This window comes from Thermothielavioides terrestris, chromosome 6 (assembly GCF_000226115.1).
Source record: "Thermothielavioides terrestris NRRL 8126 chromosome 6, complete sequence".
NCBI lineage: Eukaryota > Fungi > Ascomycota > Sordariomycetes > Sordariales > Chaetomiaceae > Thermothielavioides > Thermothielavioides terrestris.
The window spans coordinates 787,523-808,204 of NC_016462.1; the positions used below are offsets into that span (position 1 = coordinate 787,523).

The 20,682-nt window shown below is 56.7% G+C and overlaps 7 protein-coding genes across 7 annotated transcripts; 3 read left to right on the top strand and 4 right to left on the bottom strand.

Moving 5' to 3' along the window:
• Positions 1-595: 595 nt before the first annotated feature.
• THITE_2123281 (uncharacterized protein) lies at positions 596-2,392 on the bottom strand. The gene is made up of 4 exons (XM_003657455.1): positions 2,082-2,392; positions 1,985-2,012; positions 1,384-1,900; positions 596-1,322 (listed from the first exon to the last, which is right to left on the bottom strand). The coding sequence occupies exons 1-4, from the start codon at positions 2,267-2,269 to the stop codon at positions 682-684; spliced, it is 1,374 nt and encodes a 457-aa protein (XP_003657503.1). The 5' UTR covers positions 2,270-2,392; the 3' UTR covers positions 596-681.
• Positions 2,393-2,662: 270 nt separating this feature from the next.
• THITE_2123282 (uncharacterized protein) lies at positions 2,663-3,669 on the bottom strand. Its single transcript, XM_003657456.1, has 4 exons — positions 3,433-3,669; positions 3,340-3,371; positions 3,200-3,281; positions 2,663-3,113 (listed from the first exon to the last, which is right to left on the bottom strand). The coding sequence occupies exons 1-4, from the start codon at positions 3,523-3,525 to the stop codon at positions 3,087-3,089; spliced, it is 234 nt and encodes a 77-aa protein (XP_003657504.1). The 5' UTR covers positions 3,526-3,669; the 3' UTR covers positions 2,663-3,086.
• A 114-nt stretch (positions 3,670-3,783) lies between these two features.
• On the top strand, positions 3,784-4,813 carry THITE_2156580 (uncharacterized protein). The gene is made up of 4 exons (XM_003657457.1): positions 3,784-3,884; positions 3,934-4,065; positions 4,125-4,192; positions 4,262-4,813. The coding sequence occupies exons 1-4, from the start codon at positions 3,867-3,869 to the stop codon at positions 4,452-4,454; spliced, it is 411 nt and encodes a 136-aa protein (XP_003657505.1). The 5' UTR covers positions 3,784-3,866; the 3' UTR covers positions 4,455-4,813.
• Positions 4,814-6,419: 1,606 nt separating this feature from the next.
• Positions 6,420-7,649, top strand: THITE_2123292 (uncharacterized protein). Its single transcript, XM_003657458.1, has 3 exons — positions 6,420-6,879; positions 6,944-7,006; positions 7,090-7,649. Exons 1-3 carry the CDS (start codon positions 6,784-6,786, stop codon positions 7,237-7,239), a joined length of 309 nt encoding a protein of 102 aa, XP_003657506.1. The 5' UTR covers positions 6,420-6,783; the 3' UTR covers positions 7,240-7,649.
• A 145-nt stretch (positions 7,650-7,794) lies between these two features.
• THITE_2123294 (uncharacterized protein) lies at positions 7,795-9,710 on the bottom strand. Its single transcript, XM_003657459.1, has 4 exons — positions 9,624-9,710; positions 9,232-9,535; positions 8,885-9,088; positions 7,795-8,769 (listed from the first exon to the last, which is right to left on the bottom strand). Exons 2-4 carry the CDS (start codon positions 9,508-9,510, stop codon positions 8,314-8,316), a joined length of 939 nt encoding a protein of 312 aa, XP_003657507.1. The 5' UTR covers positions 9,511-9,535; positions 9,624-9,710; the 3' UTR covers positions 7,795-8,313.
• Positions 9,711-10,543: 833 nt separating this feature from the next.
• On the top strand, positions 10,544-11,451 carry THITE_2123297 (uncharacterized protein). Its single transcript, XM_003657460.1, has 2 exons — positions 10,544-10,783; positions 11,092-11,451. The coding sequence occupies exons 1-2, from the start codon at positions 10,629-10,631 to the stop codon at positions 11,258-11,260; spliced, it is 324 nt and encodes a 107-aa protein (XP_003657508.1). The 5' UTR covers positions 10,544-10,628; the 3' UTR covers positions 11,261-11,451.
• A 386-nt stretch (positions 11,452-11,837) lies between these two features.
• Positions 11,838-13,710, bottom strand: THITE_131637 (uncharacterized protein; the record flags this gene model as incomplete). Its single annotated transcript, XM_003657461.1, has 3 exons — positions 13,569-13,710; positions 12,056-13,498; positions 11,838-11,861 (listed from the first exon to the last, which is right to left on the bottom strand). The coding sequence occupies exons 1-3, from the start codon at positions 13,623-13,625 to the stop codon at positions 11,838-11,840; spliced, it is 1,524 nt and encodes a 507-aa protein (XP_003657509.1). The 5' UTR covers positions 13,626-13,710.
• Between the last annotated feature and the right edge of the window lie 6,972 nt (positions 13,711-20,682).

Consider the following 20,682-nt stretch of genomic DNA (forward strand, 5'->3'; position numbering starts at 1 on the left):
GTGGCTAACTAACTGTGTGGGCTGGACTTGATTTAATTTTGTTGACCATCAAATAAACATACTTGGCTTCCACAGCTTGCGAGTGGCGAGAACGACAATCCAACTGGAAGACCGGGCAAAGGCTGGGTCAGAAGTTGTTTGGTTCAGCTGAGAGCATAAATGTCGAGCCGACCCTAAGCCACGCAAAACTGCATCATCACCTGTTCAACCTCACGAAGACCGTATGGCCGCGACATCGTCTAATGGCCTGGACTTTATCGTATCAACATCCTATTGACTCGGTTGACCCGCGCACCAGACCTCGCCAGAACCGTCCCTGCATCCCGAACGCCAGCAAATTTCGCGTCGTTACCTCTCTCGGAGGATTCCAAGCCCATATGCCCCGCTCCTCATCAAAGACGCTCCGAAATGCCCTGTTCCCTCCTCCACCTGTTATTGTACAGTTACATGTCGTGCCTGCAGCTTTTTTGAATCCTTCGCATGGCCCCAAAGCAACCAACTCCGTGTAATAGCAGAGCATATGCGCTTGTTGTCTGAACGCCAAATCGTGAGCATGCAATGATGAAACCCGCCGACAACCAGATGCGAGACAAGATCAAGCGAGAAAAAAGAAAAAAAAGTTATTTCTTTCCCAGTTGCGCGCAGCTTCCCCGAAGATGGATGGATGGATGACCAGGATCACTAGTGCTCGTCACCGCCACGCCTGGGGCGCGAGGGCATGCCGCCGCGGGGGCCGCCGCGGCCGCGACCACGACCTTCCCCGCGGAAGCCGCCGCCGCCGCCGCCACGGCCGCGGTAGCCGCCGCGACCGCGCCAGCCGCCCTCGCGCGGGCCCCGGTTGCGGCCCTGCACCGACTGGAAGCCGTCGTCCGCGGCGGGAGCGGCGGCCGGGGCAGCCGCAGGCTCCGGATGGTCGTCGGCCCAGGACTGGGTGTTGGACGGCGCCGCGGGCGTGGCGGCCAGGCCGGTCTCCGTCTCGCTGGGCTCGCGCGGGATCTTGACGTCCACCCACTCCTGCGACTGGTTCTGCTCGGTGCTGACGTCCCACTGGCTCTCGCCCGCGGCGTTGGCGGCGCTGTCGTCGACGTCCGCGTTGCTGGGAGCACCGCTGCTCGCCGACGTCCCCTGGGCGTGGCCGTTGGTGAGCGCGGCAGCGGTTCCCTCGCCAACCTCGGTCAGGTTGGCATTCGCGACCGTCGGGTCCGTCTCGGGCTCGGGGTCCTGCTTGGATTCGGCCGGCTCGGACTCGGCCGACTGCGAAGCTGCCTCGGTCGGGACGGGGGGTACAGCGTGGGCGATGGCGGCTTGCTTCACCTGGGCGACTAATTATGAGGTTAATATCCGTACGGGCAAGGAAGCTCTCAGGCTGGATCTGCCACTTACAGGTCGTCTGCAGCGTCTCGCCAGTGGTGCTGCGTGTCTGCTCGTCCGCGCCCTGCACCAGCTTCAACATGGTGGCCACGGCATTCTCGTCGCCAGTGTAGATGTGCAGCAGGACGCCTTCGAGCGCCATGCTCTCGTCGGACGTGCTATCGGCGTCTTCGGCACGGCGGGCGGCGGCAAGGCGAAGGAACTGCGACAGGATGAGGAGGTTGCTGTGAAGAGACGCGGCGGCATCCGCCTCGGCCTTCTCTGCAAGCTCCGCCACGAGGTCGGCCTTCTCCTTCTCGAACCGCTCCGTCAATGCCTTCTCTTGATCGACCAGGCGAGCCTTGTACTCCTGCTCGACCTTCTTGTGCTGGGCAAGCTGCTCCTCGAGCTGGAACAGCTGGGCCTGCAGCGCAGGCTTCTTGAGGTGGGCGGCCTTCTGGTCGGCATTGATTATCCTGAGAGAAACGAGTTCGTCGAGAGATTTGCCGCCGTGCTCGGCGATGATGGCGTCGATCCTTGCAGTGTTGGTCTAGCAGCTACTGTCAGTAACCCGTCAAAGGACACAGCAGACTCGCAGTTGGTTTGCCCGCCAGCCAGGCACGTGAGCACCTACAAGCTTTTTGGTGATGTTGCGGATGCTCCTGCGGCAAGGCAGTCAGCAAACGCCCAAAACATCTCGTGTGGAAGGTGGCAGGCTCCCAGAAACGTACTTCTGCAAGTCGCGGATATATTTATTGTCGGCATCCTCGAAGGTCTCGCCGGCAGCAACAGACCCGGCCTTCTCGGGAGTCGAGGCAGCGGGCGCAGGGGACTCGGTGCCCTCCGCCTTCGCCTTCTTCTTCTTGGCCGATTTGGACTCGGCCAGAGCCGGCGGGTTCTTGATATCAGCAGCAGCCATGTCGGAATATGCTAACAGTATCTCAACCGAGGTATTCTTGCGGCCGAAACCGTGGAGAGTGCTGCCTTGCGCTGACCAGATCTCTGTCGACTTTGGGCGACACCAAGTTTCCTCGGGGTGGCGCGAAACAAAGACGGAAGTTCGGGAGTAGTGGCTGGAGGAATTACAGCGAGCACTGGCGGCGAAATTCAATTGCCAGGTTTTGCAGTGAAAAAATCAATCGGTGGGCGGTGGGAAAAGACGCAGATGTTGGTTGATGGTGAGGTGCAGGTGTGGTCATTTGGGAAATTTTTGGTGGGTGTGCCTGGCGAGGCGTTGCCGCGGTCTGCATGTGGTGCAACCCAAACACAGACCAGTGCCCCTCCGCGATTGGCCGCAGATGTGAAGCTCAGGCAGAAGGACACAGAAACGGGCGGAACAACAACACTTCCAAATGCACTGAATTGGTTAAGGCTACCATGTTTCCAGGAGGCCCTAGGTAGGCAGGTCTCAGATTCCTCATTCCTCTACGTCCTCTACGCTGCTTTTCACTTCTCATCCACCATTCTAAGTCTCGAACCTTCAGCTGTTCGCATCGCCGCCAACTTCCCCACACGCGAGTTTGGTGTCGCGTGCCCACGGAAATGTCATCTCGGGCTCCACCGTGTACGGAACTGAGCGCGCGGCACGGTGCCTGCGACGCCAGCTCTCTCGAGAACACAAAGGTCGAGCGCCCACTCTAGTGACCCGAATCGGGCCCATGCGTATTGAGCCATCTTGCTCTTCGTTTGAGTGTCAAGTTCGTCCGGGGAAGACTCGGGGAAGACTCGGGAAGGCCTCATCCTCTGAATCTGGCAAGGGAGTCCTATGGCGTCTGCGTGTGAGCTGCAATCCAGCATACGATTTTTTACCTAGCAGGCACCAACAGCCTGGGAGCGATTTCATACTTACCGCGGTAACCTTCCTCACACTCCGCGCCGTGATGCCCCGTTCACCCCCTTGCTTGGCCTCAATGGCAGCCTCCTTCATGAGACTAGGCGAATATCAGTGTATGGTGGCCCGATTTCGCAATGGCTGGCAGCGCTCCTTACGTTTGCATGAAGAGCATGTAGTCCAAAAACATCTATCGCGCTCTGGTCAGCAAGCGCGCTTCAGTGACACGTCTGGGCTGGGGTTATGGATACCATGACATCAGCGTTCTTGCTCACGTTGCAGTTCGAATGAGCCTTGACGATCTTCCTGACTGTCGCTCGGGGGTACAACTTTTGCCCGGGCATATTTGATGCGTTGTTGCTAGAAAAAGGCTGCAGGTATAAGCGGCGGCGACGATGCACTTGAGATGTTTTAAGGCGTCGTTTGACTGAGAGCTGCGTTCGACTTAGGTGTTGCTGAACTCCAGTTAGCTCTGTAAGTTTGTTGACAGTGCACTCCCCGATGCTTGGTGCCCCATTACGTTATCCTCGCTGCCCCACAAACGCCAAGGCCAGCTCTGGGTTAGGGTTGTTCAATTCATTCCTGCCCCGCAACCACCTTGGGGCTCCCAACGGAATCGATTCGGTACCGCGATCTTAACCAAGTCTTGACCACTCCCCATTCCAATCTCGCACTAGGAGACAAGATGCTGAGCCGCCGCATGGTAAGCAGTCCGGACCAGTTGACAAGGATCCAGCTGACGCCTTGCGCAGTTGACAAAGGAGGAGGAGGAGGCGATGGGCGACGAAGTCGAGGTGCGCCGCGAGGACCAGGACAAGATCAACAAGTTCAGCCGCCTGCACCAGCGCGAGCTGTCATTAGTAGAAGAGTTGAAGGCAAAAAATGTGAGTCTGATAGAAGCAGGAAGGTAGTCAGCGTGCCACAGAGCTGACGCCCGGTGTAGAAAGAAAAGGAAGAGCTGGACGACATTACGACCGAGCTGGAGCTTGCGGACGAGGAGGACACTGTCCCGTGAGTACAACCGATACTGGGTCGAGAGGGCAGCGGTACAGAAACCAGCATGGGCTGAGCACCAAGCAGCTACAAAATCGGCGACGCCTTCTTCCACATCCCGCTCGCACAGGCGCAGGAACTGCTTGGCATCTCGACGGCCAGGCTCGAAGAGGAGATTGGGGAGCTCGACGACAAGCTGGACAGAATCCGCGAGGAGATGACGCAGCTGAAGGTGGAACTGTACGCAAGATTCGGGAAAACCATCAACCTCGAGACATGATGAGACGAATGGACCGTCCTTCCCAGGCTGGCGACCCCCCCTTCCCTGGCAAGAGACGGTGATGCAGCCGCGCACCCGCCACTACACTATATCGGCAGCCGCCACAAGAATGTGCGTTTCCGGGAGGCTCCGGCGGCCAACAAGAGAATGGCGCAAACAAACAGAAAGCTCTGGTGTCATTCGCTCGGAGGGGCAGCGTCCCGCCCCTTTGGAAAGGCGACCATGCTCCTTGGAGCTCAGACACATCCACATAGGCGGCCCCTCCTTGAATTCCACCTTCACAGCCGAGGATCTTCCAATGATCTTTTCGAGAGTCGCGGGATTTCCGCTATTTGGTTAGCTTGAGCTGCACCCGATGCTCGGCGTGCTCAGCTTGTCAACAATTCTGGCCCCCAAGACCATCGAGTGTTATGAAGTTCCCTCGGCCCCCCAAGTGTTTCCGCCGCCAAGCAGAGGAAGTAGCGAGCTATCCCGTACTGCGCGATCCGATCACGTCTCGAGCTCGGAAAAGACGGTGGACAAGGCCATCGTCTGATTGGGCCGAATAAGAGCGCTGGAAACGTGCTATCGAAGTACACTGTCCCTCCGGGCAACCCTGGTTCGAGCTTGGAACGGGCCAAGAAGGCCTGATAAGTTGGTCTTTCAGTGTCAGCCTTCGCCTTGACTCTCCATGAATCACGGACGCCGTAAACTTAACAGAGTTTGCTCCTCTTGCTGGGATTGGCCGATTGGGACTATCCCGAGGCCGAGATAAGCAAGCTCATTGTCTGGCGAGTCGTGGAGTATTGAGTCCCTAATTACGGATAGTTACCGTGTGCACAGCCTGTACATACACCGCTAGCAAGAGCTGGGATCCTCCGACTACGGAAACACAGGTGTCAATGCGCATGTCACAACCGTTGGGCCATTGTGACTTTGATCACTGCGTCAACTTCATGACGTTGCCCACCATAATCTCGCTTATACCTGGTTCCCGGCCAGCCATCTAAGCCACCAATTTCCCAGGTTCAGAACACCACAACAACAACATCGCCAGCCAGTTTTTCACCTAAACCTTGATCAATCTTGACAGTTTGTTGTTTTCCAGATACGTCAGGAAGATGGCTAACCAACCACAACCTGGCAAAGAAGATCGAATTCGCCTCGCGATCGAAGCATTCCAAGCCAAGAAAGTTCGAAGCCTTCGTCAAGCCGCCCTGCTCTTCGACATCCCCCATTCCACACTTACCGACCGCTTCAGTGGCCGCACTTCAACCCACCGGACCGCCGCCCAACGTTTTCAACGCCTTACGCCTGAAGAGGAGGGATCCATTGTCAAGGCCATACACCAGTCGGACGCGCGGGGCCGGCCGATGTCTGTCTCGGCCATCGAACATCTGGGCACCCAGCTTTTGCATGCCAAGGGCGACAACAAGCCTCTGGGGAAGAACTGGTACTACCACTTCCTTTGCAGGCGTCCAGAGCTTCGAACACGCCGCTCCCGCGCGTTGGATCGGTCGAGGAAGGATGCCTTGGATCGTCAGACGGCGACCCCAAAGACCACCCCGTTTGTGAGCTTTACCGACAGTTCTGGGCGGTCTGTGGGCATCAAAGCTACTGGCGCCATGGCTTCGAAGATTGACAGTCTTGTGGAGGAGGTCATCAAGGTAAGGTTTGCGCTACACCGATCAAACAGAGGATGGTTCAGTTGAAGGAGGAATATCTAACCCTGCAAGCTGACTGCAACACACTCAATGGGCTGAACCAAGCATTGGTTAAGAGGCTGGAAGGAAGGAAAAAGGCCACAAAGAAGCACTTCGGTGAGGCCCGCGTACTGACAGTTGCAGCCATTCGAGAGCAACTGCGTCAGAGGCAGGCGATTGAGAATGAGGCAGCGAAGGCGAAGGCATTTACCGGGCAGCCATCCGGGCCGTTGTGGGCTTTGCAAAGAAGGTCAATAAGGAGCTCCCGGCACTAGGCTTCGAAACCACCATCTTCCAGTAGTTGGCTGGTAATACTAGCTTGTGAATAGCTTCAATTTTGAGCCGTTTTGGGAGGTCTTTGTACAGGACGTGATATTGGTTTTGGTGTTGTGGCTTGCCCCTGAAATTTGTGTGGAAATTGGCTTACTGGATTAGGGACATTTTTTGACCGGGAACCAGGTGTAAACGTCCGAGCATGGTGGCTCTGGTTGTATGTAGTAGCTGACCGGCCGTTGCCACAGTAACCCTTACAGGGTTAGGGTTCAGCACCGCTGTTCATGTGCTCCACGCCGCTAACTGCTGTTCCCGCGTCGCCCAATCAAGCAATCAGCCCCACGCCATTCTCACCAGCCGAGACACGGCTCATCATGGCATCGCAGCAACGGTCGGCCTCGGTGGCCGGGACACGGGCAAAGACATATTTCGAGCAGCAGAGGGAAGAACTAATAGGGGAGATTGCCATGGTAAGACGCGGATGCGCGAGTGATTACCCACCCGCCAGACGACGGCGCTGACAAGCTTCTCAAGAGCTTCGAGCACGTGCTGGCCAACATCAACAAGCTGAACCGCTCGCTCGAGGCGGTCATTGCGGTATGCTCTGCTCTGCCCCCCATCCGTCGCTACTCGAGCGTAGACTAGATTAGCCCATATGTGATGTTCCTGACAAACCAAAGGTTGGCAACGAGTTCTCCTCGGTTGAGGCCCTGTGGTCGCAGTTTGAGAACGTCATGGCGAAGGACCCCGAGGAAGGGAACGCCGGGAAGGCGGAGGGCCACGCCGAGGGTCAAGAGGCTGATGACCGGACCAAGAATGAGGACGCCTAGGTGTGAACTAAGGGGATTTCCGTGTTATCGGGGCTAGACGGGGGTTTCGCAACGGAGGCCTGATTACAGAGACGAGAAAGGGCGAGTGAGGAGAATGATACCCAATAATACACGGCACATTCGGGCATTTGAAGGAAGCATGTCACAGGCGCCGCGTGAGAAATTTTCAATGTGGAAGTTTGGTCTGTGTATTCCCTAATCCGTACTCCTAAACCATCAAATAACAAAAACGACAGGCCGCAGCCGCATAACCGCAACAGGCCAGATGAGCAAAGCCCTCATTAACGGCTTATACGCCGGCCGGGCTTCTGACTGACCCTGTCCACACATCCCAACACCTCACTCCGACTCATTTCCCGAGAGAACCTGCGCTGGCAGGCCAGCGAAGTTCTTTGTCACAGATCCCGGGATCGTCCCATCCAGCCAGCCAGCCCACCTCCCATCGCTCAGGGGTATCCCGCATCCCTTCTAAAACAGGCAGCGTTCACGAAGAGAAGGTATACTCCAGTCATACATCAGGTCCCGGTGTGCGTGTTCCGGCGTTGTGTGATCCAATCGCCAACCCGGCATCAGCATCATCATCCACCCATCCAACCATCAGTCAATCAATCAGCCAGTCCCGTCGAATCCGCCTATCGTTCCCCGGCCGCAAGACAAGAGAGGAAACAAGAGGACGAAACAGTTAAGAGACCCAGAAAAGACAGTAGTAGTCGCCCGCTTTGGATGCCTCGCCGTGGCCATCGGTAAGGTCGTGACAGAAGGAAAAGAAGACAGGTCGTGCAACAAAAGTAGAAGCAAAAAATAGAAGCAAAAAGTGCCACTAAGAGTGAAGAAAAGAGAAAAATATCAGAAAAACAGAACATGACAACAGCGCGGACCATGTTGGGATCATGCATAAGGTTTGCTTGCTGCAAAACGTCATGGTCATCATGAAGAGGCTCTGCAGTCTCCCTCGAGCTGCCGTTCTGCGCTGGCCACACGCAATGCCGGGACAACTCAGAGCAGCAGCAACAGCAGCATTGTGGCCTCCTTCTTCCCCGTGGGCCTCCCAAAACAACTCGCTTGCCCAGCTCATCAGACCAGCGCACACTTTCTCTTCTTCTTCTTAACAATCGGGATCGCGACGCCGTCACTCCCATACGTGACCATCCCGCCGCCGGGGCCATACGGCGCGACGCTGCCTCTCCTCCCGCCTCCGCCGGCGCCGGCAGCAGCAAACGCAGAAGAGGCCGAGGCGGAGGCGGAGGCAGAAGCAGCGGCCTCGGCCTCGAGCGTCCTGCGATCGTTAGCCACGACGGTGAGGATGGCGCGCTCGAAGACCTCCTCGACGCCCTTCATCTCCTTGCTGCTGCACTCCATGTACTGCGCGCCCATCTTCTTGGCCACGGCCAGGCCCTGCTCCGTCGTCACGGGCGTCAGCCCCTGCGTCTTGAGCATCTCGATGCACGTCCGCTTGTACCGCAGGTCCGACTTGAGCCCCACCAGGATCAGCGGCGTGTACGGGCAGAAGTGCAGCACCTCCGGGTACCACTGGCGGTGGGAAAGTGGGGTCGGGTCAGCATTGCTGTTTGGAAGGTTGGAGGGGGAAGAACAAGGCGATAACGGAGAGGAGCGTGGTGGTTGGAAGGGAAGGGAAACTACTAACCTTGTCCATGACGTTCTCCAGCGAGTTCGGGCAGTCGATGGCGAAGCACACAAAGATCAGGTCGGTCTCGGGGTAGGAGAGCGGGCGCAGCCGGTCGTACTCCTCCTGCCCGGCGGTGTCCCACAGCGCGAGCTCCACCGTCTTACCGGTGGGTGGGTGTACGGGGTAGGTGATGTAGTTCTCGAAGACGGTGGGCACGTATTTCTGGGGGAAATTGCCAGTCAGCACACATCGGAAGAGATAGACAGATCTTGGGTTGAGGCAATGCAAAAAGAAAGTAATGGGACTGATCGATCCGCAATCCATGTCTGGTTGAAAGCAGCAAAGAAAGCTATTGCTGCACATACCTCTGGAAAGTACCCTTGGCTGTAGCTGATGAGCAGACACGTCTTGCCGCAGCCGCCGTCGCCGACCACGACGATCTTCTTGGAGTAGGCCGGGCCCTCGGTCATGGTCGTGCCCGAGGATTCCCTGCCGGACGAGCGCTCGCTCATCATGGTGCTGACGGTGCCGTCGCTTGACCTCGTGCCGCGCGTGTCTCGCCGCTGGGAATCCGGCCTCCGCGAGGCATTGCTGTCGTGCCTCTCGTGCAAGTACGTCGAGTTGCGGTACTGGTACGACGCCATGGTGTGGAAAAAAAACGGAGGGAAGCTCTGTGGGTGTTGAAATAGGTAGCTAATGGTGCTGTTTCAGCGGTGGAATTTTTTTGACAAGCCACCAGCGTGCCGAGGCGCTGCACCTTTTCTTTGTTGACCCAAAAAGTAAAATGCGCGCGCCCAGCAGCGATGCAATGCTGGTCTGAAACTCTCGTCCCCGCCCCGCCGGGATGATGTGTCGGGTTGTCTGTCGCTCGAGTCGATGCGGATGAGCGATGATGAAAAGATTTTGATGCAAGTTGTTGACTTGACGTCTCTCTTTCGTGGTGGGCGCTTCGTTGGTCAGGGCGAGTGGCAGAGATAACGGGAAACAGGACAGCTGCGACCAGCAGGCGGCAAGTAAACGGTCGGCTGGGCAACCATTCCTGCGCGATCGGCTGATGACACAACCGCGGGGCTTAAATTGGCAGTGACCCCACCGTTACTTTCAGGGCAATTTTGACCAAGGCAGCACTTTGGTACGGGCGAAGTACCGAGCGGGGTAGCTTTCCGTCCTGCACTAGCTGAAACTCTTTCCCTATGCTCCGGTGCGGCGATGTCGCCGTCAACAATGCTGTTCTTCTTGAGGCATTGTTCTACCTTTCTCTTTCTTCCACATTCTCTCTGTCAAAGTGATATGTCGCCGTGAAGCGCCAGCCCTACATCCAGGCCAAGTACACTAGCAACCTGGAAAGTGCCCATCAAGACTCCGCTGTGGAGTTTTCAGCTGGCTTGGTTCGACGTGGCTAGTGCGATTTCGGGCGGGTAGGAGAGTTAGCGTGATCGGCTCGGCAGGAACAGCCTGCAAGGCCCACACAGGCTGTTTCTTCCCCAGCCAACCGCAAATCTCAGCAAAGTTCTTTGCTCTGTGCTGCCTTGACGCGTCTGGGGCTGCCACTGCCACCGCGAGTTCAAGCTTGGTGGCTGGCTCCATTGTAGAATGACAAACGGCGAGCCAGCATTTCCTCCACGGTAACGATATCCTCAATCAAGCAGGATTTGGGTTCCCTCCGAAACGCGATCCAGAGAGGAGCATCGCGGTGCAAATTTTCTCCCGTTGGAGCTTTCTTTGGAGAGCACTGCCAGGCAGCAACGACTGGAAGCCAAGCATGGCGGAGAACAAGTACATCACGCTCATCTCGGCCGAGGGGCACGAGTTTGTCGTCCTGCGCGAGGCGGCCCTCGTCAGCCCGACCATCAAAGGTATGCTGCGAGGCCCGTTCGTCGAGGCGCAGACCGGCCGCTGTCGCTTCGAGGAGATCCCGTAAGTTGCCTCGTCTCTCCCTCTTCCCCCCCTTTTTATCGCTTCCCAACCCGTCTTTACCGTGATGATATGATATTGCTGCGTTCTTTCCGACAGACCGCTCGTTTGCGGCGCCGGATGAATCCATCAATGGCATCCATCCGGTTGGCAGTGGCCGAGCCGGACTGCATGAGGCGTCATCTACACTTGATCTGACTGCACAACCTACCTGCCTTCTTATCGTTCCGCATGCCACTCCACTCTACGGGGGGTGATGAGGGCCAGCAAGAAGAGAACAGCCTTTGCTAACGATGCGTTTGGCCATCCAGAAGCCCCGTCCTCGAGAAGGTGGTCGAGTACTTCCACTACTGGTACCGCTACCGGGACAAGGAGGACGTGCCGGACATGGAGATCCCCGTCGAGATGTGCCTGGAGCTGCTGCAGGCGGCCGATTTCTTCAACCTGGACGCGATGCAGACACACAGAAACACCTTGTGAGGGTGAAGGTGTCACGGCTTGCTTTTCTCCGAGAGCGCGTCCGTTTTGATTCTGCAACCGCGGCGTTGGTGCGGCGTGGGTAAATAACACTGGCAAATGGGGCGTTTTGGGGAACCGGCTCGGTCACGGGAGTGAAGGGGTCTGGCATGGCATCAGAAATACCGGGCGAAGGCGGCGGCAGCTGCTAGGGAAGCTCCGATGAACAGGGTGATCCTGCGGCCTTTGTTCGCATTGCCCCCCGCTCGCTCGTGTATGCTGCGACGCCTGCACCCGGCTTTGCACGCCCATCCTAGCATATGCGTCTGGCCCTGCCTCCCCCGTGGGCACGACGTCTAAAGCGGATGGAAGAGGGATCACTCGTCCTCCGCGATCTGCCTGGCTCATGACTTCCGTTGAGTTCTCGCTTTATTGGAGAGGATACATCTCACGTAGGTCTTTGCAAACAATCAAATTCCATTTCCCGCCGATCATGACACATTGCAACCTGGAGCTTGCCTTGAGAAAGCACAGATGGAGGCGTTCTCTTATAACTGCCCATACGACACCCATGATAAACAAAAGGCAAATAGATGGATACCTACCTCACCCCCTCCCGCGCCCCCTGCCACCACCACCACCACCCCATCCCCTGCCTCGCCCCCCTCTCCCCCTTCCACCGCCGCCCCTTCCAAAGCCGCCGCGCCCTCCCCGACCCCGTCCCCCTCCACGCTGCTGCTGCTGCTGCCCTCGCCCGACACCACCAGTACCACTACCACCAGAAGACTCCGTCGGCGGCGGCCCCATCTCCCGCCTGACCTTCCTCTCCTCCTCGCTGGCGTGCCAGTAATTCTCCAGGCCCAGCATCTCGCAGAAGCGCGCCGTCTGCGGGTTCGTCCACTCGCGCGGCTGCTCCGGCACGCGCTCCGGGTCGACGCCCGGCCGGTGCGGCGGCGCCGTGACCGCGAAGTCCAGCGGCACGGCCAGCCCCCGCGCCGCGACGACGTGCGTGTCGACCCACGCGCGCGCCGCCTCGATCTGCGGCTGGTAGTGCGCCTCGCCCTGGTCCGGGGCCGGGCCGGCCCCGGCGCTGCGGTCGCCGATCTTGACCAGCGGGTGGAAGGCGCGCACGATGGAGAGCCATTCCGCGTCGTAGTGCAGCCGTAGCGGGCGGGTTAAGGGGGAGGAAGAAGAAGGGGGGTGGGCGGGGACCTCGAGGAGTTGGAGGAATTTGCGGCCCGGGAGGCACTTGTCCAGGGCGAGAAAGCGGGTGGTGGTGTTGGTAATCCCCGGCGGCACGGGCTGGCCCGGGATGGGGCGGGTGACTTGGGCGGGTTTGGCGAAGGCGGCGGGGAGTTGGGCGCGGAGGTCTTCGGTCGTGGCGTCTTCGGCGGCGACGGGAGCGGTGTCTGCTGTTGGCTGCTCAGCTGCACTTGCTGCGGAGGCCTCGTCGTCATCGTAAACGTCGTCGTAGTCCAGACCCAAGTCGATCTCGTCCGGGTTGGTGGCGGTGGCGGCTGGCGCGGCTGGCTGGGCGGTACTGGAGCTCTCAGCCTCCTGCTTTGGCGGCTCGAAGTCTTTGATGGCGGCGAATTTGCAGTGCAGATGCGCCGAGAACCAGAACCGCGGCCTCAGCCGGTTCAGCACATACTCGGCAGCCGGGTTGCCCAGCGAACCGTCGCGCGACTCGCGCTCGAAGTCGGGCTTCATCTTGAAGAGGCGGCGCTGGTTCCCGTGCTTCTCGATGGCGCGGGGCCAGTCGTGGCTGATGCCGATGTCGACCTGGGTGCGCAGCTGCAGCAGCTTGCGCACGTCGATCTCGCGCACGTGGTAAAAGCTCTTGACGTCGTCGGCGTTGAAGGGCAGGCGCTCGTGATGGTGCTTCCGGTAGTCAAAGCCCTTCCAGATGCCGCTCATGCCGGCGATGCGCAGCGGGCCGAGGCGGAGCACGTTGGCGGCGCCCATGTAGTAGATGTTGGGAGCCACCCAGCCGCCGTAGTAGAGCTCCCAGAGGTGGGACGAGGCCTCGTGGTTGCCGGCCACGAAGATGGTCAGGTAGGGGGCGGTGCGGGCGCCGCTGTAGTACTCGTGGAAGTCGCCGAGCTGGCGATACTTTGGGGGCACCGACATGACGTTGAGGTCGGCGGCGTTGCGAACGGCCTGGAAGTCACCGCCGATGATGACCAGGTCGACGCCATCCCATTGGCGCTCCTTGCACGATCTCTCGACGGCCGCATAGATGGCATTGAGGGTGCCGTGTCCCTGAACGAGGTGAGCAAAGTGGTCATTACAGGGCTGCAGGACAGTTATGGTGGTGTATTGCTTTGCTTACACAGCCCTCGACGGCGATGCGGACGCCGTTGGTCTCAAGCGCGCCGCTTGACGCCATCGTGAAGCGACTTGTGGTTGTTATTTCGGGGGATATTCTTAGGAGGCCAGTTTTCTCAGATAATTTGGCGATGTTGTAGACAGTAGTACGGGTGATGGCGGTGGTTTAGAGATTGGCTTGAAACTGGCTGTTGACTGATGAATGAGGAAGTCTGCGTGTGTGAAGGGTGAGTGCTCCACATTTTCATTTGCCATTCAACTTCACCGTGGGCAGCCCAGCTGCGATCAGTGTCTGCCGCCCTTTGTTCCCCTTAACACTCGACGACAAAGGCTCAAAGGCTTGTGGCGCGACCACTGGCCGACGCATTCCGCATTATGGTTGTGGGTTTGCTCTTTCCTCGCACAAAGGCTATCCGCAACTGGTTATGTGGCACTCGACGGCGCTTGCCGCTTGCGGCATCATCCACTTCAAGACGGCTTCAACCCTCCTAAATGCATACTGGCCCGGTATCTTTGCCCGACTCTTAAGCCCTATCAGCTACAAAGAACGGAATCGGTTTGGTTTGAAGCCTCATCCGGTTTGGGGCTCTTTTGCGCATAAGCCACTGCTTCCATGGACCAGTTCCCTCCTCACCCCCGCTCTTCACCATCATGTCATCAGCCTCACTTGTTGATGGTTTCCCAGGAATGTTTTGACCAAAGATTCCACCTCCAAATTAAATTCAACACTTCTTTGTTCGGCATACATACCGACTCGTCGAGCTGCTGCATGCCGGCCCGCCCAACGCCCAACCCTCGCCCTCGCCATAATCAGCCCTCATCAACCCCCTTCCCCAATTCCTCCGCCACGAAAGCACAGCCAGCTCCCATGTTTGTGTCCGGACACAGAGACAACATGAACCTGTATTTCTTCTTTTTCTCCATCATGCCGCCCACGGCGTCATCCCCCGTCTTTTACCCTGTTTCGCTGCCCGCGAACCACTGTCAGTCCTCGGCCCCGCATGCTGGTGTGTTGCTATAAATAACTTAAGTCTTTGCTCATGCTTGCTGGCGACGACGACGACGTGCCTACGATGCTGCGCTGGCTGGTGGCGCGGTCGGCGGGAGGGCGATGGGGAGGATGCCGTGGTTCTAGGGCACTTGACCAACTGGGATACCCCAGCTGGACAGCGGCGCCCTGAAGTTCGCCCCCGAGCCTGACAGATTGGAGACGATGGCGAGACAACAACGGCCATCGTCGTGACGCTTGTGCGGTCTTTCGGACTGCGTATCTCGTCCGGAACGATGTGACTCAGGAAGAGGCAGCGCAGACCCTCGTCGCCTTTAGCGACAGTTACAGTGCTCTGGAAGACGGATTAGTGATTGCTGTGTTCAGGCACGCTTCACATTGCATGGTTCGGGGCGGAGTGCTCACTCTTCTACTGACTGTAGAGATCGATGAGCACACTCAGCGTCCACTGCCTGTGTTGGCTGGGAGCCCTCGGAGAACCGACGGGATCGGTCCTCGAAACTACGGCCCGATACGCGTCCAGACACGCCTCATCTATATGTAGTCTCTTCAGTTTGTTGAAGCTGATCCATCATTCAGTGGTCAAGTGCTTGGCTGAGTGTGCTTCCTGGCGTCTCCTGGGACGGGAAGCACCAAGAGACCTCTCTCGACGCGCTCGGGCAATGCTAGAAAGAAACTAGGGCGCAGTCTCGCGCCACGGCCAACGCTTCCAGCTTACAGACTCAGTTTTCGCCTTTACCAGCCGGACACGCCGTTCGAGTGGGATTTCAGGTCCCGGCCGAGGCAGCTCTGCGTTCGGGGACAGAGGTCTTGACACCGCCTGCCCCGAGATCGTTGAACCTGCCAACGATGGACAGCAGCCTTCGGCCCACAGATAGTTTAGGAAAATAATAGCGCAGGTCTACGAGGAAGGAAGCCAGTGTCGCCTCTTCATCCCGAAGTGGTAGATTGGAGTGGCGGTACTCCGTAAGCGATGTTGAGCGACGACTCCTGAATCACCATCACACGCTCGATCGATCACATGCCTGCCGAGTCAGGGATGACATTTAGATGAGTCCGGAATGCTCCTGAGGGATTAAATCGACCACATTAGTGTAGAGTCTCTCGGTAGCACTGGAACAGGAAACAACGCCGTGTCATTCACGGTGAAGTGATGTCGACCGTCGGCGTGCTGTAACATTGAGCTCACCGAGCATGCATAACTATGCAATATTTTAAAAATCTAATTACTATAGCTTACGCGGATCTTCTGGGGCGCGCTGGGCATGGGAATAACTCGTGTACGCGTCCAGCTTCCGAGCGACCCTGCTCGATGGTGGTTCACTTGAAGGAGCCCCTGAGCGCTTAGCACAGATCTTATAGCCTAATATGTTAGCCGCCAGCGATGTCAACCTCGCTTCGATGCGGCCAAGTTACGCTCGGCAACCACGCGAGGAACGCCATGTAACTGGGCTTCAGCTCGGCAGCTGAGTTCTTGCCTTCCACGTGCTACCTCCTGGCTAAGTAAAGGCATGATCCGAGAACCTGGACGGCCGGATCGGAGCTGCAGGTGGCGTTTGCGGCTCGGCTCCGGCTTGCGGCACCTGGAGTCGACGCGGACGCGGAGCGGCAAAGCTACACGCGAGATTATCTGCATTCCCCTGTATGGGCTGAGCTTCGTCTGCCCACGAGAAGAAGAGGCATACACAGTAACTCCCCGATATCACGGCCATTAACATCAATGGCGTCTCTCGGAGAGCGGGGAGCGCCTCTTCGACCGTCAAACAAGATCAAAGCACTCCAGGCCAGCCACTTCACTGAGCCAACAATACTTCAACAGCTTCTGTCCGGCCCCAGGACCATGGGTCATCAGCAAACTCGGCCTGCCCATGCTGCGTCGTCCGATAATCCCGGCGTCGAGCTTTCGTCTGTATCAGTCATCAACGAGACTTGCTACTGTGGTATTTGTCTCTCCATTACACTACATGCACCCCTCAACTCGAATTCGCCCATCCTTGTGCCTGGCAACGTGACCTTCTAGAAAAACCTGAGGCCCGGCCGTTGGAGACTCCGAGACCAGCGAAGACAAGGAGGTTGCTGGGGCTAACGCGGGTTGGTTAACTTACTGTGGTACTGCCCCAGTCAGAAATCAGGGGGTGCGTCTACTGTGTAATGTATTCCGTAGTGTACACTGGTGTTATGTACACGACCTCAAAGGTTCCAGCTCAGGAAGTGTCGACGGATTACACAGCCCTGGAGCAGTTAGTGTTGGTGTCGAAATCCAGGCGGTGCCGAGAGGAACGCGGATAATCCGTGAAGATGGGCAGCAACAAGCCAGCCACAGGCCATCACCACGGACGAACAGCTTGCCGTGTGTGACCCCAGGCAGCATGGCACACAGTGAACCGTACATACCTACGCAACTAAGCAGTCAGGCATGCTGCCAGCACCAACACCAACTCCCAACTTACGCCAGGAGCACGAGCATCGCCAACTGCAGCAGCAACGACGGAAGACACTGCGTACCCCATCCGTCCTGAAACCGGCCCCGTTCTTCACCAGATGCCAGGGGAAGGCCATGCACGCAACGCAGCGAAAGCCTGCAGGAGTCCCAGCATCACCGCAGTTTCACCCCTCCCTGTTCAGTCCTAGCTCTTCATCTGCTGCAGCCCAACAAGTCCAAACCAAGTCAAAGCAAGCTCGAGCGCCGTACCATCCCCCCCTCCCAGAGTCCACAAGAGGACAAGTCCATCCCCCAAAGCGGAAAAGGGGGGTTGTCCTTCCGCGCCCCGATTAGGGCTCTCAACATCCCAACTGCCGTGTAAGCAGAGCTTGGACAGATATACCACTGTAAGTAGTGTAGTTACTGGCGAAGAGAAGGACGTTGGCGTTGCATCGCACACAGAAGAACGAACGAACCCACGGCTCACGAGGGCGCCATACATGACGATCCCCTCCACTACCAGCCCTGCCTGCCCGTCATCATGCACAGCATGGGCCCTGACCAGCCGACGCAGAAGCGCAGAAGAGGCACAGGAGCATGTCTCACAGGAGCGGCGAGAACGACGAGCGAGGTACATACCTACCTACCTAACTAGTTACTCAAGCACTGCACTGCTCTACTGTGGTAGCTAACTACCTACTTAGGCACCAACGTAGCAGTGAAGAGACCTCTTTGTTTTCGTTTCTTCGTCCCGCTGCTGCTTGGTCGGGAAAGGAGGGAGTTTCAGCCTCCATCCCGGGCCGGGCCGCAGTTTGTCTTTCAGTCGCTCTGAGACGCGGCAAGCGACCAGCGACAAACGGAGTGAGTGCCCAGGAATGAGTACCCGGGAAAAGGCAGTGGTGTATGTACGGAATAGATACATGCAGTAGGAGCATGTATAACCGACGCTTTGCGGCGGGATGGAGCAGGAGCGGTGCTTGCGAGTCTGCCGCAGCTATCTGCTTAGCTCCCACACCGCCACCCGCCGGGCCTGTGATGCGCAGACTGGGCAGAGATCAAGCCGTGTTCTGCGCTTTGGTAGCGAGCCGTAGCGCTGTCGCCCGGCAGAGCAGCCCGCGGTATAAGTATGTAAGTCACTACCCCACAGATGTAGTGTAGCGTTGTGTAAGTGAGTGGCCTTCATTGCTGCCGCCTGTGAGTGCCAGAGCGTCGCCAGTGGACGACGACGACGATGACGATGTGGACGGGACACAACGCGATGTAACGCAGCGGACAACGGCGTACCATGCTAAGTTACACTTGGTTACGCTAGTTAGTCGATTCAACCCCCGCCCGCCGCCGCGAACAACATCAATAGTTAGCACGCAACCGCGCGGCCGCGCACAGCCAGACTGGATCCGGAGTTTGAGTGGTGGTGGTGGTGGTCGTGGCTGTAGTGGTAGTGGTGGTGCAGTGGCGTCCCACGATGTCCCGGCGGCACATTAGTGTGTCTTGTTGAGGCGTAACTAGTGTTGTCCATATTCATGCTTCATGCGTATGCATGCACATGCCAGCCGGTCACTGTGGGATGACGGGTTCTGGGTTCAGGACGGGTGAGATGCCTGCCCGTGTTTGGCTTCCAGGTTGGGTCAAGCATGCGAAGTCATCCGGCTGTTGTCTGCGAGCTTGCTCCCAGCGGAGTGTAGAGTACACTATTGAGTAACGAGTTAGGAGGTCTCGCTTTGGTCAGACTTTAGTGTAGTTAGTCTTCTCCAGTGTCGAGACAGATTTCTGTTTTCTTCCAGCCCCCAATCCGAATGAGGCTGAGAAGCCCGAGACTACCGGTGGACCCTGTCTCAGTTTTAGTTAGTTACACAGTAACTAGCAAGCACAAGTACGGATATGAATCAACTCTGGCGTCAGAACTGCTGAGAAATCCTCTCCAGCCCTTCCCGTGAAAGAAGTCGTGCAGCTGAGGAGAGGCGTGAGAAGACAACAGGCTTTGGGAGGAAGTGAAAAGCAAGACGGCGATCACTCACGATCTCACACCTCCGCTCTGCAGACCTCGCGCCGATCCTGCCTCCTCCCGACCCCGCCGCCGGACATCAAGGGGCGTGTTGGTCACACTGAACAATCCGTGAGGACAGGGGACCTGGCCAGCGCCAAGACGTCATTGAAGCTGACTCCAGAGGACAGTACTGTGTACGGATGAAGTGTCCACTCCGTATGTACACTACACCACAACATGTGTATGGAGTGTAGTGTTGTGTAAGGTAGTGTACGGATGTCGCTACCAAAAGAATCCGCACACCGCCTTGAGTGCCAAGCCTGTAAGCCATTGTATTACAACCCCCCTGAATCCGACCCCTGAATCTCGCCTGGATCCACTGCTCTCCTGGATCCAACACTCGCCTGGATCCAAGGCTCTCCCGGATCCAACGCTCTCCTGGATCCAACTACCTGATTAGGAAAAAATGAAGCTATTCAGTACTAGGCCCAGGAGCCGAAACAACACCCTATCGACGTAGCCTTCCTTCTGTATACTCGTTCCCACCTTCGCAACGAATAACCTCCTAAATATAGTATAGGATCCATTCGATCTATCGTTGTATCCTCTATTGTTCTAGATCATCCTACGCCTACTTCTAAACTATCTCTACCTAGCTTTTGCTCTTTAGAGCTCCCTTCTTCGTTATAACCCTCTTCAAATATGGCCAATATAGCTTGATTATATTCAAATCGGGGGAGTTGGGGCACTAGAGTATCCTCGATACTCCTACGGCCGAGAAGACAAAAGCTTAAGCTTAATAGGCGTAAGTAGGTACTAGATCTTCCTATACAATAGCATCTAGGCTATACTCTTTAGCGAAAGAAATTAGCTTCTTTATTAAAATCTCTTTCTAGTAGCGATACTAGTCAACACTAGAGCCTTACTGCTATATAAGCTTACTATACTTAGTATCCTACTTCTATTGAGGAGCTTGCCTACCTAGATTTCAAAGCCCTAAGCGCTTTATCTTCGTCTCTAACTCCTATTGTTTATAAAGAATAGGTTCGAGCTTGGCGTTTAGCTTCTTAAGGTCTTTCTTAGCTTCTTTCCTTTCCTTTACGATCTCTAGATACTAGATGTGATATAGCTCTTTCGAATTATAGGAGAAATAGCCCTAGAATTAGAACTCAGTATATCCTTTCTATCGTTCGCGAATAATAGACTTGACGAATCTTTCTTTAGGAGTCCTCTAAACGTAGTAGCCGCTATAGCAATAATTTAAAACGACAGAGGTCTCGTTAAACTAAATAATACGCTTCTAATCTTCGAGGGTCCAGTGTTGGTAACGAAGATAGAACTCTAAACGCTTTTTCTTTATCCTCTCTATTAGGCTAGGCTTACGCGTTGGCTTCGTCTTCTTTATACCCGTAGTATATAAGATACGTTAGACGGTCATCGGCGAGATCGTATTGCCTAGTTCGGCCGAGATATAAGCGTAAGTCATCTCGTAGCCAAATCTGTTTTCGTAGACCTTCTTAACTATAGCCTCTTTATAGTCGTTTTACTTCGAGGGCTAGCTAGCCTTAAGGGTATCGCGAATATGCTTATCGAGAATAACGGGGGAGGAGGCGTTTAGATCAAAGCTACGAGCTAGAGCCTTGTCAACTAGGTCGTTCAAAGTCCTAGGTTTAATGCCAATAAACGCTTTAATCTACTTA

What these genes read in the sequence shown, in the direction of transcription:
- THITE_2123292 (XM_003657458.1), top strand. Translation starts at nt 6,784, where the DNA reads ATGGCATCGCAGCAACGGTCGGCCTCGGTGGCCGGGACACGGGCAAAG. An exon ending in TAATAGGGGAGATTGCCATG is followed by an intron (nt 6,880 to 6,943) that starts GTAAGACGCGGA and finishes AAGCTTCTCAAG; the next exon opens with AGCTTCGAGCACGTGCTGGC. An exon ending in CGCTCGAGGCGGTCATTGCG is followed by an intron (nt 7,007 to 7,089) that starts GTATGCTCTGCT and finishes GACAAACCAAAG; the next exon opens with GTTGGCAACGAGTTCTCCTC.
- THITE_2123294 (XM_003657459.1), bottom strand. Translation starts at nt 9,510, where the DNA reads ATGGCGTCGTACCAGTACCGCAACTCGACGTACTTGCACGAGAGGCAC. An exon ending in GCCAAGGGTACTTTCCAGAG is followed by an intron (nt 9,089 to 9,231) that starts GTATGTGCAGCA and finishes AATTTCCCCCAG; the next exon opens with AAATACGTGCCCACCGTCTT. An exon ending in TGGAGAACGTCATGGACAAG is followed by an intron (nt 8,770 to 8,884) that starts GTTAGTAGTTTC and finishes TCCCACCGCCAG; the next exon opens with TGGTACCCGGAGGTGCTGCA.
- THITE_2123282 (XM_003657456.1), bottom strand. Translation starts at nt 3,525, where the DNA reads ATGCCCGGGCAAAAGTTGTACCCCCGAGCGACAGTCAGGAAGATCGTC. An exon ending in TACATGCTCTTCATGCAAAC is followed by an intron (nt 3,282 to 3,339) that starts GTAAGGAGCGCT and finishes ATATTCGCCTAG; the next exon opens with TCTCATGAAGGAGGCTGCCA. An exon ending in GTGTGAGGAAGGTTACCGCG is followed by an intron (nt 3,114 to 3,199) that starts GTAAGTATGAAA and finishes CAGACGCCATAG; the next exon opens with GACTCCCTTGCCAGATTCAG.
- THITE_2123297 (XM_003657460.1), top strand. Translation starts at nt 10,629, where the DNA reads ATGGCGGAGAACAAGTACATCACGCTCATCTCGGCCGAGGGGCACGAG. An exon ending in TGTCGCTTCGAGGAGATCCC is followed by an intron (nt 10,784 to 11,091) that starts GTAAGTTGCCTC and finishes TTGGCCATCCAG; the next exon opens with AAGCCCCGTCCTCGAGAAGG.
- THITE_2156580 (XM_003657457.1), top strand. An exon ending in AAGAGTTGAAGGCAAAAAAT is followed by an intron (nt 4,066 to 4,124) that starts GTGAGTCTGATA and finishes CGCCCGGTGTAG; the next exon opens with AAAGAAAAGGAAGAGCTGGA. An exon ending in GACGAGGAGGACACTGTCCC is followed by an intron (nt 4,193 to 4,261) that starts GTGAGTACAACC and finishes AGCACCAAGCAG; the next exon opens with CTACAAAATCGGCGACGCCT.
- THITE_2123281 (XM_003657455.1), bottom strand. Translation starts at nt 2,269, where the DNA reads ATGGCTGCTGCTGATATCAAGAACCCGCCGGCTCTGGCCGAGTCCAAA. An exon ending in TATATCCGCGACTTGCAGAA is followed by an intron (nt 2,013 to 2,081) that starts GTACGTTTCTGG and finishes GCCTTGCCGCAG; the next exon opens with GAGCATCCGCAACATCACCA. An exon ending in CGAGACGCTGCAGACGACCT is followed by an intron (nt 1,323 to 1,383) that starts GTAAGTGGCAGA and finishes CCTCATAATTAG; the next exon opens with TCGCCCAGGTGAAGCAAGCC.